Genomic DNA, 17,509 nt, shown 5'->3' on the forward strand with positions numbered 1-17,509 from the left:
GAAGGGGTCTGATGTTCCTCTCGGTTTAACATTTCATTTCTACATGTATATCTTCTGAGAGAGAATGTGTGTCCTTAAAGCAAATCCTAGCCTATCGATCCTAGCCTTCAGCGCCGAGCTAACATGGCTGACAGGTGTGAATGATTTAGGTCTCAGCCTATCAGGAAGCAAAATTATAACCATTACCATGTTACTAAGGCTCAGGGGTTAGGGCTTGGTTATGGATCCTGGAGGTGCGGAGGTAAGAGATGGGATATGTTTTTTTATTACTGTAGAGGACATGTGATTGTTATTAAAAAAGAAAATGACTCATCTATTTGTAAAATCCTGTGGAGCTCCATGTGCAATGCTTTGGTTTGGTTTGGCCTCATCTCCCTGTTCCCCCTTTCTCTGTCTCCCTTTCCCCCTGAGTTGATAGGACAAGCTGTTCTGAACACGTTCTTCTGAATTAGTAACGATTTCTATCATTTTAATTGTGACTGCGCTTAGTCTTAATGGTCATGACGACAGGGCATCCTGTGCTCTGGCGCCCCTTTCTGGCAGTCAGTCATGGACAGGATGACTAGGAAGAAAAAAAAATCCTATTTCCCACAATTCCTTGTAGTCATTTTTGGCAGGGCAGAAGAGGGCCGCCGTCATTTTTGTTTCTCCTGTCGCGCGATCTGCTTCTCCGTGCTGGAGAACCGCTGCTGCCGCTGCTCTGTGACTGTTGTCATCAAATACGAGAACTTCAACAGGAAAAATAACAACTATGATGTGAAATAATTTCAATCAAAAATAAACTGTCTGTGAATATGTTTCAAATAAGAGTTTGTATTCTTTGCAACCGAGGAAGAGAATTCAGATCGAATAGCACACCCTGTGTAGTCACAAACGTTAATGAGTACAAATAGTATGTATTAACATTATATTAACATTATATTAACATTATATAACATTAATATCACAGAGGAATATTGCTATTAAATGCTTAAACAGAATGATGAAAGACGCAATCATCCATCTGCAACACTATTTACTGGCCCCAAAACACAACATGCAAATAAACATAAACATTGCAAATACAGTTAATAAAATGCCAAGATCTTGTCCCACACCTAGACCCTCAGAGGGTCTGGCAGGCTAGAGATTCTCTCAAACTAGCTGTTGGATTTTCTGATCTTAAGTACTGGAACACACAACATGAAGTTAACAAACTCACATCATTATCACCACTGAACTCCAAACTGTTTTTTTCTAAGCATCTGTCTCTATCTGATTGCAAGTTTATGTGGGTGTCGTACAGGAAACCCTCCCACTCTGTCTCTATTTGTGTATATGTGTCACCTCTACCATGTTTGATGCAGGCAAGCTAAGTACCGGTAAACTCAATGAAACTATTAACTTGGTGTAGGAGGATACACAAAGTGTATCAGGGTATAAGACGAATATGCTTAGCAACCTTACCTAAGCGAATGCCTTTGACAGGAAATGTGGCCTGGGCCAGGAAGTTGGGGTCTGAGAACATGTCTTCCTCGTTGACCACGAAGCGTAGGAAGGTGAGCTCTGGCTCATACACAGTAAAGATGACAGGCTCTGCTGGGGCTTTCCACACTGGGTTCAGACCATTATCCCCTGGGAGCCATAACACCATCACACAAACCATTACTACACACATGTAGTCAAATAGACTGACAACATGTCCAATGTATTGTAAATGAAGTGCTGTCTTTACGGTACAGATGAGTTTTTTGGAACGATTTTTCATCTCCCCTCCACAGCTATCTTCTTCATCCTTCATCTCTTCCCCGTCCTCCACGGTAGAAGGTGGTCTGGGCCGAGGCCTCCCTATGTCTACACACAGCTCAATGTCTACGAAGGGACTGGTGATACTGTACCTGGGCTTTCGGTGGTGTCACTTTCAACTTTATTTATACCCCAGGACCCATTGGTTTTGAAGACAGATTAAAAGACAGGGACATACATATAAACAAGCTACACTTTTGGCTCTGATTATTACTTATAACATACTGAGGTCAAAGGTCGGCCAGATTTAGAGCTGATAAAATGACTTTGGGCAGAGGTTCTATAGATGAAGTGGTGGAGGGAGGGTCATTAGGAGCTGTACCTTGACAGTGATGCTGAACTTGACTTTCTTCTTCTCCAGCTGAGGATCGTAGCTGTCAGCACGCATCATCTCAGGCTGCAGGACGTAGCCCGTACGGCCGTTCAGACTGAAGAGGGCACTGTTGAGTCGTTTACTTATCCACACATTTAAAAGATCAGACAAATGCCATTCAGCAACCAAGATGTCAACCGAACAAACCTCTGTATCAATTCAATACAGCGAGGCACACATTTCCTTGAGCACGAATCTCAAATCTTAATACCTTTCCTAAATGTTTCACAGTACTAACTGATGTCAAGTCTAACTGAGCAAAGCACAACACACCAAGGTAACATAATAAAAGTTTTATTTTATTGAAGCCATCAAATCAATACACAGAGAGAAATAACACTTAGTAGACACACACAAATTTAACACAATAAATAATAATACGCGTCGGGGCCCAGATGCAGTCTTCTCTAGCTCTGGTCGTCTGGCTCACGTAGGCCCTGGCTGTGCATGGTCTTCCCTACGATCTCCATCAGGGCCTGCGCCTCGGGGTCCACATCCAGGATGCTCCTCTTCTGGTCAACATGAAACAACAGCCCAGAGTCAGTATGGAGCTCTAGAAACCCAACCCCTCCCCCCCCTCATCTTAGAGCACACACACACACACACACATTGCTGCTGCTTGGGCAATCTGACCAAGCAGCAATTTAAATCTGACCTGACAAGCAAACGCAACTTCTATTCGTTTAGTGTCACCCCCCCCCCCCCCTCCCCACCCATGCAGAAGGCCAGTCCCACCACACGTGCTACTGACCTCTTGGTCCGGGTCCTGGGGGGGCTTGCCCACTGCCCAGATCTCTAGCTGGTCCAGGATGAAGTCTTCCTCCCCTGAGAGCTGGGGGCTGCCGTACGTGGTACAGCGAGGCCGGGCACGGCTGTGGCCCCGCCCAAAATCGCTGTCCAGCCACAGCCCAAAGTACCCGTGCTGCCCACCCATACCCTTGAGAGAGAGAGAGACCAATACCGCTTTATATCACACGACAGACATCGAGTGAAATAAAGGGGTGGCGTTCGGGAAGTTGATGAGCCTTACCAGTCCGTTGGGCATGGTCTGCTGTCCCTGGTTGAGGTACATGTAGTGATCATTATATCCTGTACAGGTGTACACCCTTAGACTTGGGAACACTGAGAAAAGGAAGCACCTGGAGTCTCCTGTAGAGGAAAAACAGCAGAATAGAGATTCTAAACCATAGCGTCACCAATCCACACAGAAGATCCACCGCGTCGACGTGGTCCTTACCCTGGAACTGCGGCTTGATCTCCCAGGATTGGGAGGCGAAGCCCCCGAACACGTGGCCCTTGGTGTCCCTGACCAGCAGCAGGCTGGGGCCCTTGCGCTGGCAGCTGCCCACCACCCGGGAGAAGCTCTCTCCGTGCAGCTGTGTGGAGAACAGCAGCCTCCACGGGGAGCTCAGGCCTTCCGGCAGCTGGGGGGTCAGGAACATGAGGGAGGGCAGGTCCAACAGGCAGCGCAGCTTCCCCCAGGGGGCCACCTGGCAGGGGGGGAGGAGGGGCGGGGGCGGCTGGGAGGACAGAGCCACGCCTAGGCCCTCGGAGATGAGCAGGTCCAGGTACACAGCCACCTGGCTCACGTGGAAGATCCAGTCTTCCAGGACGGACACGTTACAGACGCCATCTGAGGGGGGGGGGGGAAGGGTGCATGTGATGAGAAGGGTTCATAAAACCCAAATCAACCCCGTGCATTGAGGCGCCGACGTTATGCCTGTTCAAATCCAAAAGGGTTCGCTAAGGGATCTGTTGAGAGGGGTTCCACTAACCTGAGGGTTTCAGTTCAGAGCACATCTGCTCAGCCAGGAGTTTAACCCCCAGGGAACAGTCTCCCATATGGTCTGGCTCCCAGCCCTTCAGGCGCCCCCTACGGGTTAGAATCTGCACCACAGCAGTCACCAGGTCCTGCAGGAACTACAGTAGGACAGGTACAGTTGTCAGTAGATGATGACCAGAGAGTCTACACTTAAGAGGAAACGAGAGAGAGAGAATTCCATGCTCACCTCTGATACCTGGTCACACGTGACAACGCCAGTCTGGGAGCCCCCCGCCATCACCATGACGATGGGTGCCCGCTCCTCGGCCGTGCCTCGCAGGACGTCTGCCAGGAAGACGAGCAGCTGCCCATGGCTCACCCCTGCTTCTGCAGCCGTGCCCGTCGCCTCGCCACTCCCTGCCGCCGCCCCTGTGCTCATGCTGGCCATAGCAGCGTAGACGCGCCGCACCATCTGCTCTGAGGCTACATCTGCCATGGCATGCTGCAAGAAAGCACAGTCACTTACTTTAACTCCTCCTGTCCTATGTGTAATACACTTCCATTTGACAAAATTCTAGACAACAAAAAGTATTCAATGGGAGACAAAGATACTATACAGTGTGAGTTCTGCATGATCGCAACCTTTAAGGTGTCCAGCTCTAGAAACGTCTTTGTTTTCCCGGTTGCGACAGAACTCGAGCCCTGCTGAAGCTTTTCGAACAAGCCCTCAACCACAGGCCGCTCCTCCAGGCGGAACCGGGCCAATCGCTGCTGCACCACAACACTGTCGGTGTTCCCCATGGCTCGGGCTGTGCAGAATGTCAGCCTGCAGCATATCGGTTAGTGGCATCAGTATTGATTAGGGGTGTAACAATATAATCGTGGAACAATATATCGCAATACAAAAATTTAACAATATGTATTGTACAGTTATGGCAATATTTTTACAATACGACGTCCGTTTGATCCTATTGGTTGAACTTTCAGCACGCGACCTACTCTGCACCTGCGTCATGTGTGCATTCACTGCATTTACAGAAATCGCTTGAACTGAGTTTACTAAATTGTATGTACAACAAATACAATTATTGAAAATGTTTAGGAAATAAATCTGTTAATTGAATTTCTGTTTCATAAAAAAATGTGATACGTATTGTATCGTACACCCAGTATTGTGATGTGAGCTGAGTGTATCGTTACACCCCTAGTATTGATTGATACTCGCGTGATGAGATCGATACTTAAGTTTCCATTTCTCTTCTCTACATTCAGTACACAACTCCCTTTACATCATAGTGGTTGTGCACAGAGTGCGAATTATACAATGGCAATCGGGGGGTCAATTTCTTCTCCAGGGCGTAAAGAAATATTTAAGATTACAGGTAAGAACGATATATAAATGTATCGATCCCCTCGACCTGTTGTGTTTACCTCTTTTGGGGGGGTCCAAGTCTTAATTAGGGGTTGTCAGACCCCCCCCCCAACCCCCCAGTAATTCGCACACTGGTTGTGTAAATACCGCTACTCTCACTTCGCTCAAACTCATTTTGCCCATCCCCCACTATGCTTTGAGTTGCTGCCATTGTTGTTCACGCGCAGTCCCATGACCCAGCAGCACACTATACTAACAGTATTTTTGACTAAACTCTTTGTCCTGTGTTTTGTTATGATCATAATCATGATCACAAATTCATTCAATGATGATGCATTCAATTCATAAATTATGAGGCATTGCTTTCCCAATCCTGGTCCTCGGGCTAAAACATGCAGGGCAGGGCAGGGAGGCCCGAGGACCAGGATTGCGAACCCCTGCCCTACACGAAAGTAGATAAGCTGCTTTTCTCAGTAAAAAATCGGTATTGGCAATACTGGCCCTGTTTTTACTTGGTATCAGATCGATACCAAATTTTGCAGTATCGCACACCCCTAAATTAGTTTAACAGTCTAAATAAGTCATACAGCTAACTAGTTTGAATGCAAACTGTACAGTCAATAGTAGACCATTCCCCAATTCCCCAAACTGACACTGTCACTGAGTTAGCCTAGCCTACTACATAGGAAAACAATCTAATAGCTAGCTATAACAATACAAAAAGGGTAATCATTTGATTTAGTTGGTGGTATACAAACAATACCATATCCCTAAAAACACGATATGACAATTAAAGCGAAATGTTATAGCTTACCTAGGGAGAACCTATTTATTTCAGTCCATTACGAGGCGAGTCATTACAATTTATACTTCCTGGATTTAAAGCGTAATGGCGCTGTTAACCAATCAAATAACACAACGGGCCACAGACATGATTGTGATTGGACCAAAGCGCAGGGACTATGTTCAACATCAACTGTTCTAGAATGGAGTCAGATTCCTGCTAAAAGGCCGACCGTGAGCAACATGTCAGCAGCTTCAAATGTCATGTATAAAACGTAAAAAAACAACTGGAAATGTTAACTTATAACATGAAACGTAAAAATTCGCTGGAACGACAATGAATAGAATATACCATTACGTAACAACCTGTCCTTCCAGTAGGCTACCTACATATTTTTGTTTGACATCACTTTCCGAAAAGCATCACATCATCTACATTTCACATCCAACACTGTCGGTCAGTCGGCCTACGTGTTGTGGTTAGACACTGGAAACATTAGACTGGGTTGTAGCTAATACCTCGAACATTTCATGACACACTCTGTAAACCGGTAGTCTGTGTTCTTGTTTATCTTGTTGTGTTCCCTATTCAGAGTTTACAACATTCAGTATTGTGAAACCTAGTTTATCCGTGTTCAATGCTAAGTTGGATGGTGGTGCACAAAGGCTACATGTAGGCTATTCAATTGGTATTCATTAATGTAACCGTGATTAGATTCATATTGTGCCCTTTTAGACAACAGGGATGTAACTCACTGTTAAATTGTAGTTCTTTAAGCAGTCCCTGTAAAAAATAGCCTGACATATCATAGAAGAAGATTGTTGTCATGTTAGATCTGTCTGTTGGCTAATGTTCTGCATGCATGGATGTGAAGCACAGGTGTGAACACAACAGCGCTGCAGTTATTATCGTTACAGTTTTTTCCAATTGCTTAAGCACAATTTTGAAAACAGGGCTCACTGTCAAAACACAACACACAATTCACACAACTACACACACAAGTAGCAGAACACTTCCAATCTTTTGCAAAATGAAACACTTCGTTCAAAACTATACAATCATGTATAAAAACCCATTTCTGTCACCATATGCCACACACATGGTTCATAAAATTGGACTGTTTGAACCAGTTACACACTGTAGTGCAAAATTTAAAACACTTTTACACTAACTATTCTTTTCTAATGATATAACCTGCTTGATTTTGTCAGAGATATTGTTCCAGTAGAGTACGTACAAGTACATGAATATGTTGACCAAACACAACACACAAGACCAGTACTACACACTGCTGAAAATATTTACTGTATTTTTCCAAATTGTCTACGTAACGGTTGCATTTTGTGCAGAAAATCAGAACATATTTCAAATCAAATACTGTAGTAGGCTACATAGTAGTTTGTAAACACAGCAAATACATTTGTGGAGACAAAATAAAGAATACAGCAAAGGAAATACAGTACATTATTTCAATCATGGACTGCAGTAAATACGTACCAAAAAAAGTACTGATGTAGTGCATATAGCTGTAGCTACATGTAGCTACATTTTACTGTACTGTAGACAGTAGAGATTAGTAGTTTTCACCTGTGCTCTTGTCGAAATGTCCAAATTACTGTTGCAACACAATATCTGCTGAGGTTGGGCTGAACTCTCTGTCCGGCCTCTGTCAATGTTGCCCCATGGTTCACAACATGGTCAACCAATGTTCAATGTTGTTTGAATTTCATTAGATACTGTAAATTTGTCCCTATTCTTCCACAGCCTCCAGGTCTACCTCTACCTCTCCCTACCTTCCTCCACGGGCTCCCCCTCTCATCCTCCCTCTCCCTCTTCCTCTTCCTGCAACATTGCCTTCCATTTTTGATGAGGACAGGTACACTGACCTGTTGCCTTTTTATAGTGCTTACACCTGATTGGTGTGTTTACAGTTTAGCACTTTAGTGCTTGTACACCTGGCGCCCGTGTTTGATCCATCTGTTCACATGTGTGGCATTTTACAAGGCAGTGTCTAAAAAAGGCAATGAAGTGACATAATCTTAAAGTTCTGTGTCTAATGTAGAAAAGTGTGTTTAGGGATTTGCAAAACACTGTGTGTAGTATTTAGCAAATAGTGTGAGGATGAGAATGTGCTTATAGTTGTGCAGGTCTGGCCTTCTGTTGTGCTCAGGGCCGGATTAACAATTTTCTGTGCCCTGGGCAACAAGGCTTAAGGCTTAAGGCCCCCACACCCCCCCCCCCTTAAAATCTTGGCAGACAGTAGGTAAGAAAGTAACAGCTAGCTGGCGCAGTTACTTGTAAAATGCATAGATAATGTTTAACAGTAAAATCTCAATCTTTGTTTTGGGGGGGGGGGGGGGGCACCATCGTAACTTTTTGTGAGCATTTAAATAGGCTACATCTCTTGTTCTGCCTGTTTTGTAATATACGTGTCTAATATTTCTATACTAAAATAATATCGGTATTATAAGTATTATAACTATGATGATTTTTCAGTTGGCTATTTTTTGGTGCCCCCTCAGGAGTTGGTGCCCTACGCACAGCGCGTAGTGAGCGTTATGGGAGCGGCGGCACTGGCTACTACTAGACTACACAAACACTGTTTTTGACGTGATTTTAACATAACATTTTGATCGAACGAGTTGTAATAAAGTACTCACATTAAGGAAAGTTAGGACTGCGTTCATAACGTGATGTAACATTTTAGTTGACATTGTCCAGGGCCCCTTAGATGTCATGTGCCCCTGGGCAAGTGCCCAGTTGCCCTAATGGTTAATCCGGCCCTGGTTGTGCTCCTTGGGTGTCAGATTTCACTAATTGTGTGTTATTGGACATTTTTGTGTCTAAGCAATTGGAAAAAACTACTAACTGGGTTGCCATCCCGAATTGTCCGGGACATCCCGAATTATGGGTGATTTTGATTTGTCCCGTCAGGGACAGCTCCAGTCCAGTATTCCAATCACAGCCTCGCCGGCCAATAATTCATGGGTTTCATGTGACGTCACACAGTGGTCGCGGCGCCATCTTGGGGACCGAATTGCAAGATGCCGTCTATCTGCTGTGCTGTGGGCTGTGATACGTAACAGCAAATCTCAAATACATAGGAATTACCTTTTACAATGTCCCAAAAAATCCTGAGCGTCATGAGAAATGGATTGCAGCTATCAAGGGCCTTGCCTTCTAAGAACTAATAAATCCAGTCTTTACATGTAACTACGTGGCCTGGATACTGTGTTCTCCATTTTTTTGTGTTGTGTGTAATGATTTCTCCATAGTGTTTATATATTGATTGGTTGTGTTTATGATCTGAAAGCATAGTTTGATTTTGAGCACAGGTTACATGTTTTAGGAGCGAGTGTTTGATTTTGCCAGAAGAGTCAGAGGTTTTGGAAATTTAGTTTGAATATTTGGTTTTGTGTTTACAGTATTGAGAAAATGGTTGACTGTTTCAAGAAAAGTGTTTTATCAATCGTGAAATTTAATTTAATATATAACTTACATATATGTTTGCCTTTTTTCCCTTCAATATGATATGGCCCCCCATGTATTGCTGAGAACTGGGATAAGTTAGTTTGACAATGGTTGGTTTAGGCCTAAAGCTTTTCAGTGCCTGTGGCATATGGTTATAGTCTAATGCTATTTCAAGAAAACAACATGAAATCTGAGAAAAACATGTCCTGACTATTACAATACATCCAAGCAAGTACAGTAGCGGTTTGCCAAAATTACACTGAAATTAGTAGGTTTATGGTTTGGCTAATGAAACCTTGTGATTTCCATTATTGTTGGTTAGCTGTTGGCACGCGCGCATTTGCCTGGAAGAAAGTGTCCTTCATTTGGGGTTGAGGAAGTTGGCAACCCTAACTGTAGACATGTGGATCACAGAGATGTGATGGCTGCAGAACAATAGAGCTACTTACAGTAAAGGGAAAGCATACATTATAACACATCAACTACTGTCATTGAAATAGTGTCCATGAGCCATGTAGTCCTTGAGAATATGTTTGTAAATCCAGAAAAGTTAGTTCTTCCTTTGTCTCCATACTGTAAGACCATTTTGGTCTACCTTCTGACCCCATGCTGGGCCAGAAGCTTTGAAGCTCCTGCTCTGGGAGATAAGGACAAGGGGGGAAACCATCTTTCTCCTTGTCGGGGGTAGGGGAAAGGTTTGATGGCACGTGGTTTGTCGGTGACTCTGCTACATCATACATGTCTCAAATCAACTCATTCTTCCATAACACTAGCAATGGTTGACTGCCAAAAAACACACTTTGTCACCCAAAAAACAATGACCTAAAAAACACTAACAACAGGTAGCATTATACAATGTTTTCTTATGTAAAACCAGGACACCTCTCTACTGTTTAGAATTTACTGCAATATATGTTACTGGAATGAATCAGACAGGATGCAGTATGCTTCAATATATTGGATGTCTTTTTTTATTTTTTCCACGGATCCAGAAAACAAGAATTTGTATCCATAACATCCATCTGATACAACAGCTACTCTTCTGCATTTGGCCACAGGTTCTCATCCACATCACATCTGATGTCTTCTTGGGCAATACACCTCGGAAAGAATCTTCTGGCATGCCTGATCCATCCCTGGCAAGCTTCTGCTGATATGTCCAGGCATCCAGCATTCATTGCGTCCAGGAGGGACATCTGATCATGTGGATGGTGGTCATAAACCTTCCACCTCCATGAGGAAAAGAATTCCTCTATGGGGTTGAGGAATGGAGAGTAGGGTGGGAGGAGAAGGGACACCATTCTGGGATGGGCTGCAAACCACTTGGTGACTGCATGGGAGTGGTGAAATGCTACATTGTCCCATACAATTAGAAATGTTGGTTGGTTTCTTCTCTCTGCATCCCTTTCCTCACCTAGCACAACCCTTCCATAGAGATCATGCAGGAACGCAAGGAGACGCTCAGTGTTGTGTGGCCCAATTAGAGGTTTGTGTAACAGCAGTCCATCAGTGGATATTGCTGCGCACATTGTGATGTTGGCACCCCTCTGGCCCGGGACATCCACTCTGTTCCCAATCACATTCCTTCCTCTACGCCGTGTTTTGACCAAGTTGAAACCCGCCTCATCCACAAAGATGAAAACATGGGGTGTTTGCCTGCCTTCAAGCTCCATGACTCTCTAAAATAAATCCACAAGGCAACATAAGAGTTGGGCTATTACAATAGTACACATTACCCAAAAATGTGTCTTTGTGTGTGTTTGGTTTTGTTCAAAAACTGTTCTGTATTTTATTGGGATCTTTCCTGGACATATTGGTTCCTGAGTGGCTTGACACGTTCAGAGTTCTCTCAGAAGGCACAGTTTACAACTGCTTCATCCTGATCTGACGTTTTTTCAGGACTCTAAAAATAGTTGTTATGCTTACACTGTGGATGTTTGCAAAAGTCATTTTGTCTGCCAAGACTCCGTCTCGAATCTCTGTGAGTTTTATGCCATTGTTTCTGATGACCATATCAACAATGGCAGTTTCCTGCACATCGGTGATCATCCTACCTCTCCCAACTGTGTGAGGTAACCGTTGAGTCCTAAGCAGAAATGCAAAAGAAATTTCACACAAGTGGGTTTGGAAGCTTTGCTCTATTTACTTCTGTAATGTGTAGCTCAGTCAGATGGCCTTGCAGAATACAAGTTACCTGTTGGTTTGCCGGGAAAACTCTAACAATAGATGCCACTGTTGATCGTTGCAGATTTGGCTGCACTCTCTGACCAGCCTCTCTCATCGAGAGACCATGATTTACTACATGATCAATTACTGTAGCTCTGATCTCATCTGAGACTACAGCTCTTGATCTTCTTCTTCCACCACGCAGGGAGTCAGGTGGCTGAGCGGTTAGGGAATCGGGCTAGTAATCTGAAGGTTGCCAGTTCGATTCCCGGCCGTGCAAAATGACGTTGTGTCCTTGGGCAAGGCACTTCACCCTACTTGCCTCGGGGGAATGTCCCTGTACTTACTGTAAGTTGTTCTGGATAAGAGCGCCTGGCAAATGACTAAATGTAAATGTAATACTTACTCCTCTCCCAGCCACTCTTCTTCCTCTTTCAGTCACTTCTCTATCTCTTGCAATTGTTGACACACAAATATTGGTATTTGAGACACAATGACCACAACATGTAACTCATGCACCAACCCCATGAACCAATTCTGCTAAACTACAAGCATAATTCCTGCTTTACACTCAAATTGCAGTTCTAAAACACACTTTTTTCAAAACACTACACACAATTTTCTGCATTTGGCACAATTTTCATGAAGAAAATCTTTTGTTTTCACAAGGAACACACTGCCATTCAAATACGCACACTGACTCAGCGCATGGACAAACACCTGTCACACAGTTTTACAATTAGCAATCAGAGCTTTAGCATAAAAGGGCAACAGGTGACCTCTTCTGTTTTTGAGCAATGGATGCCAACATTGGAAACAGAGGCAGATGAGTGAGAGTAAGAGGAGGAGGACGGGATGACGAGGACGAGGAAGGCCAAGGACCGTAATCTCTGATGAGATCCGAGCCGCTTTGGTTGACCATGCAGTCAACCATGGTCTAACAATGAGGGAGGCTGGGCAAAGAGTACAGCCAAATTTGAGCAGCTACACTGTAGCATCCATCATCTGGACTTTCCGAAATGAGAATAGGTAAGAAATCTACTCTCACTACAAAATTGCAGTAGGCCTACTGCATATCAATAGAGTACTCAATGAGTACAGTAGTACAGTATTGCCTGTGGACTGTTCTGTAGGACTGTAAAAATAAAGTATGTTTCAAGTATTTGGGAAATGTATTCCTACTTTGTATTCCTACACAGTATTTTACTATATGTTTGGCAGAACTGAAAGATTACCAACACAAGGTGGTCGGGAACATCTTCTGTCTCCTAAACAGGAAACTGAAATCATCAACATGGTCCTAGAAAATAACGCCATAACGTTACGGTAAATACAAAGAAAAATAATAATAATGTAACTGTGTACACTATACAGTAAATAATTCTGTTGTTTTGTATGTAGACCACTGTATGTGCAACTTTGTGTTGGTTGGGATGTACACTGTGTACATTGTTTTTCTGGGAAAAATACGTAAAATATATTTGTTACCGTGTATTTCTGTGTTCTGAGTATAAAAACAATATTCTCAAATATTTTACAACACACTTATGTATGTACTGTCTGTAGTAAGTGTAACACTGAACAAAAAAAGGCCTAACTCACTATGATGAATGAAGAAGAAGTGTTTTCCATTCATCATAGTGTTTTACATTGAGCACATCAGTGTTCAAATGGTTCTTATAAATGTCTATTCATATGATGGTTTGTGTTTGTCATTTGAAAACAAAATACAATTTTTAGATTAAATAACATTGTTTTGAATGTAAAGTTTAATTTTGCAGGAGAAGTGAGGGGTTTTGCCCATTGTGTGTGTGTTTTTTTGATTTGTGTGTAGAGTTCTGAGAGTACGAGGTATGCATTCAGAAAACTGAGAAAAACTGTAAGAATCAGCTGTGGTTGGTCCAATTGTCCAATTGTTTTTATAGCATTTAATTTTTAGATTCTAAATATATTTCATTGCTGTTGTGACACACACAGTGAGCACACTGCTGTTGTGCTCACTGTGTGAAGAGTTTTCAAAACGTGACCTAAGTATTGAGAAATGTGTCCTAGCGACTGTAAAAAACTGTAAAGTGTTGGCCTTCATCTTCCTCTTTTCACGGTGCTAAAAGGGAAGGTAAGACGTTCTGCGTTTAGAACTGCTCTTCCGTCCAGCTTCCTCACAAGCGCACAACGACAGCAGAGACAAGCCATTCTGAGACGACGGACCTAAAGCTGTCACTCTGATACTGTAGGTGTTATGGACCTAGAGCTGTCACTCTGATACTGTAGGTGTTAGGGACCTAGAGCTGTCACTCTGATACTGTAGGTGTTATGGACCTAGAGCTGTCACTCTGATACTGTAGCTGTTAGGGACCTAGAGCTGTCACTCTGATACTGTAGGTGTTAGGGACCTAGAGCTGTCACTCTGATACTGTAGGTGTTAGGGACCTAGAGCTGTCACTCTGATACTGTAGGTGTTAGGGACCTAGAGCTGTCACTCTGATACTGTAGCTGTTACGGGTTCAAACAAAACTGTAAGTACTGTTAGTGTTTGAGAGACTAGTCAAGGAGCACTGGAACTAGAGGAAATAGTCAAAGGACATCTACGCTAAACCAGAGATGACCCAGAAGGTGAAGTCTGACAGGGGCGTGAAGGAGGAGAACATGGGGGTCTACGCTAATGCTGACACCCTCAGAGGAGATCAGATGTCAGGTAACACGCACTAAACACACACACACAGGCACGTCTGCAAAAACACACTCACAAAGACAGACAACAATGCTTACTGCTCAATACATCTTGTATTGTCTTTCTTCTTTTCTTTCTTTCTTTCTTTCATTCACATAAAACACACAAGCACACACACATACACACACACAAAGACACACACACACATACACACAGAGACACACACACACAGATCATAACAGAGTCCCCACTGTGTCCAGGTGCTGGGGGTCCAGAGAGGAGTCTCTCCAGAGCTGCAGCAGTGTGTCTGGGGCTGCTGTGTGCTCTCCTACTGGCTGGGATCATAGCACTGGGATTCTGCTGTGAGTGCTTCTAGTTACCCAAAAAACATTATTAATTGTAATAATATGTTTATATATTTGTAGATGACTGTAACAATAGACCAGAGAGAGAGAGATGAGCTTAAGAGGAGGCTGTGTGGTAAGTTTAAGATCATCAACACTTAACCAGCAAAAACTATGTGCTGTAAAAGGCTTGAGACAGAGGCGTTGTTAGACATCAAACTCTACTGGGGCACAGGCCCCCCTCACGGGGGCACAGGCCCCCCTCACGGGGGCACAGGCCCCCCTCACGGGGGCACAGGCCCCCCTCACTGGGGCACAGGCCCCCCTCACGGGGGCACAGGCCCCCCTCACTGGGGCACAGGCCCCCCTCACGGGGGCACAGGCCCCCCTCACGGGGGCACAGGCCCCCCTCACGGGGGCACAGGCCCCCTTCACTGGGGCACAGGCCCCCCTCACGGGGGCACAGGCCCCCTTCACTGGGGCACAGGCCCCCCTCACGGGGGCACAGGCCCCTATTCATATCCCTTTTTTTTCAAGCTTGCTGCGCACAATGCACTACTAGTCTATAAAAACTCCCCTTGCTTAACCCTTGCTTAACCTTGCTTTTTTTGAGCTTCATGTAATAATGTTTTGATGTTTTCGTCAAAATAAGATGATCGGTAGGCCTCTCATTTAAAAACTTTCTTTCGTTTTGTAATGTTTTCTTAGCCTACCTCTATTCTGACTTGTGTGCCGAGTCCGACACCTGGACTTTTGTGTGCGTGCTGCAGTGGCTATTTGGCAAGCTCTGCGTGCATTGGTTTGTGTTTTCGGTTAAACACTTTTACAAGCGTTGATTGGGATACTGCGTTTATTTTTCCGGGATTATCAATCTAAATTAATGCACTGACTAATAAAGTAAATTGTTAAAACTCAAACTTTAGATTTTACTAGGGCACAGCAGATTTATACTGGGGCACGTGCCCCAGTAAAAAGGGTCTAACGACGCCCATTGCTTGAGATAGTTGGCCACTGAAAACAACAAGGGATTGTATCGATAAGGTGCAAAAAACAAACTCTCATTAAACTGAAATGATTACTAATGTGGACAAAATCAATGATGTGTTGTGGTATTTGTTACACAGTTAAGAGGAGGTGCAGCTGTCAGTTATAAAAGTTTATGAACACTGAAAGAAAATAAAAATCGTCTTTAATTGTATTTATTTATTGTGTTTTTTAAAACTGTAAATTCTACAGTATATGTTCAGGGCATTAGAAAGTTTGATATTCAAAACACCAAAGTACTTACAAAGCGTAAAACCTAAATTAAAACTAATGTAGGCAACATTTCTGTGTCATGCCCTTTTGTGTTGTTGAACAGAGAGCGGTGAATACGGATGGAGCAGATTTACCAGCAGCTGTTACTACTTCTCCACTGAGAAGAAAAGCTGGGAGGAGAGCAGAAAGGACTGTATCAGAAGAGGGGCATACCTGGTGATCATTAACAGCAGAGAGGAGATGGTGAGAAAGGAAGAAGGGTGTGTGTGACTGTGTGTGTGTGTGTGTGTGTGTGTCAGGGGAGGAGTGACATTGTGATATCAAATTAAATGTTTAATTAATCATTAATCATTCTGCCATCAGGAATTTGTTCACACTACAACCATAAACTTAGGCAATTTCTGGTTGGGTCTGACTGATAACGTTCCACCAACGTTCTACCGTCAGTGGACCTGGGTGGACGGAACACCACTGGATCCGGCCAAAACGTAAGAACCACATCCAGTCTGGTTGTCTCTATACAAGTTAGAGTTCTACCTGAACTCAGCAGAACACTACAGCAACTCTATCAAACTAATTGTGTATTAAATGTTTTGAGCCTGTTCTGTTTGCAGATACTGGGCAACAGGAGAACCAAATATCCCTTCCCACTATGGCCCCAGCTGTGTAGAGCGATGGTTACCTGATCAGCCGGCTGACAGAAGCCTGGCTGACACCCCATGCCACTATAACTTCTACTATGTGTGTGAGATGTGACCTGTAATAAAAAAAATATATACAAGGTCACTATTCTTCCTCGTTTAATTAATTAGCAGTTCAGTCTAGTCTAGGTGTCCTTGACGGTTCTGAACGTCCTTCATGCTCTTTGGTTAAAAAAAGTTATTTTAGGTCCTGCTTACATGATATTTGTCTTACAGTGAATACTATGTCAAATACATGAATACATTTTCTTCTGTATTCTTACTGGTAAACAGAATGTATAGGTCTACAGTTTCTTTATTCACAATATACAATTATTATTTACAAATAATTCGAGTAATTTGTTACATTGTTGCAAAGAGAATCGTGACTGTGACCGTGTGTGTACTTAGGTCACAAACCCTTTCCAGCTTAACACCGACTGTTTATTTACCCGAAGAACGCTAAGAACGTACTTGTCAAGCGTTCTTGCGAGAACGGAGGACGGAGAACAAATTGAGATGCGTGTGTTCTTGGCTATTGCGCAATACCCTAGACTCAGCGGTATGACAACACTGGCATTATCAGCGCAACATATGATAAACTGTTTCTGTATAGGGCTTGTGTATTATATTTGTGTTTAATATAGGCTCATACTTAATACAGTTAGACAAACTCAGAACTCCTCTTTGTCTCATCTGTCCGTATTATAGTGCCATGTTGATCAGACCCAATAACAGCTGTTCTAATAAAGCATGAGAGAACTGGATCACTATTTTTGTCTTCTGACCAACACCCCATAGGGTCGACTACCTTTCCAGGAACCCACCCAATATCCTTTGCAAA

General features: G+C 43.6%; 2 protein-coding genes across 2 annotated transcripts; one reads left to right on the plus strand and one right to left on the minus strand.

The window, feature by feature from the left end:
* Window positions 1–2,436: 2,436 nt before the first annotated feature.
* Window positions 2,437–6,254, minus strand: meak7 (MTOR associated protein, eak-7 homolog). The gene is made up of 8 exons (XM_062461193.1): window positions 6,107–6,254; window positions 4,563–4,746; window positions 4,168–4,422; window positions 3,934–4,078; window positions 3,396–3,791; window positions 3,189–3,307; window positions 2,910–3,095; window positions 2,437–2,670 (listed from the first exon to the last, which is right to left on the minus strand). The coding sequence occupies exons 2-8, from the start codon at window positions 4,719–4,721 to the stop codon at window positions 2,566–2,568; spliced, it is 1,365 nt and encodes a 454-aa protein (XP_062317177.1). The 5' UTR covers window positions 4,722–4,746; window positions 6,107–6,254; the 3' UTR covers window positions 2,437–2,565.
* A 7,617-nt stretch (window positions 6,255–13,871) lies between these two features.
* LOC134020884 (C-type lectin domain family 4 member E-like) lies at window positions 13,872–17,432 on the plus strand. Its single transcript, XM_062461199.1, has 6 exons — window positions 13,872–14,408; window positions 14,645–14,746; window positions 14,826–14,864; window positions 16,089–16,228; window positions 16,349–16,473; window positions 16,600–17,432. The coding sequence occupies exons 1-6, from the start codon at window positions 14,315–14,317 to the stop codon at window positions 16,739–16,741; spliced, it is 642 nt and encodes a 213-aa protein (XP_062317183.1). The 5' UTR covers window positions 13,872–14,314; the 3' UTR covers window positions 16,742–17,432.
* The last annotated feature ends 77 nt before the right edge of the window (window positions 17,433–17,509 follow it).

Source organism: Osmerus eperlanus, chromosome 5, assembly GCF_963692335.1.
Source record: "Osmerus eperlanus chromosome 5, fOsmEpe2.1, whole genome shotgun sequence".
Taxonomy (NCBI): Eukaryota; Metazoa; Chordata; class Actinopteri; order Osmeriformes; family Osmeridae; genus Osmerus; species Osmerus eperlanus.

What these genes read in the sequence shown, in the direction of transcription:
- LOC134020884 (XM_062461199.1), top strand. Translation starts at nt 14,315, where the DNA reads ATGACCCAGAAGGTGAAGTCTGACAGGGGCGTGAAGGAGGAGAACATG. An exon ending in CATAGCACTGGGATTCTGCT is followed by an intron (nt 14,747 to 14,825) that starts GTGAGTGCTTCT and finishes CTGTAACAATAG; the next exon opens with ACCAGAGAGAGAGAGATGAG. An exon ending in CCACTGGATCCGGCCAAAAC is followed by an intron (nt 16,474 to 16,599) that starts GTAAGAACCACA and finishes TTCTGTTTGCAG; the next exon opens with ATACTGGGCAACAGGAGAAC.
- meak7 (XM_062461193.1), bottom strand. Translation starts at nt 4,721, where the DNA reads ATGGGGAACACCGACAGTGTTGTGGTGCAGCAGCGATTGGCCCGGTTC. An exon ending in TAGAGCTGGACACCTTAAAG is followed by an intron (nt 4,423 to 4,562) that starts GTTGCGATCATG and finishes GCTTTCTTGCAG; the next exon opens with CATGCCATGGCAGATGTAGC. An exon ending in CGTGTGACCAGGTATCAGAG is followed by an intron (nt 4,079 to 4,167) that starts GTGAGCATGGAA and finishes GTCCTACTGTAG; the next exon opens with TTCCTGCAGGACCTGGTGAC.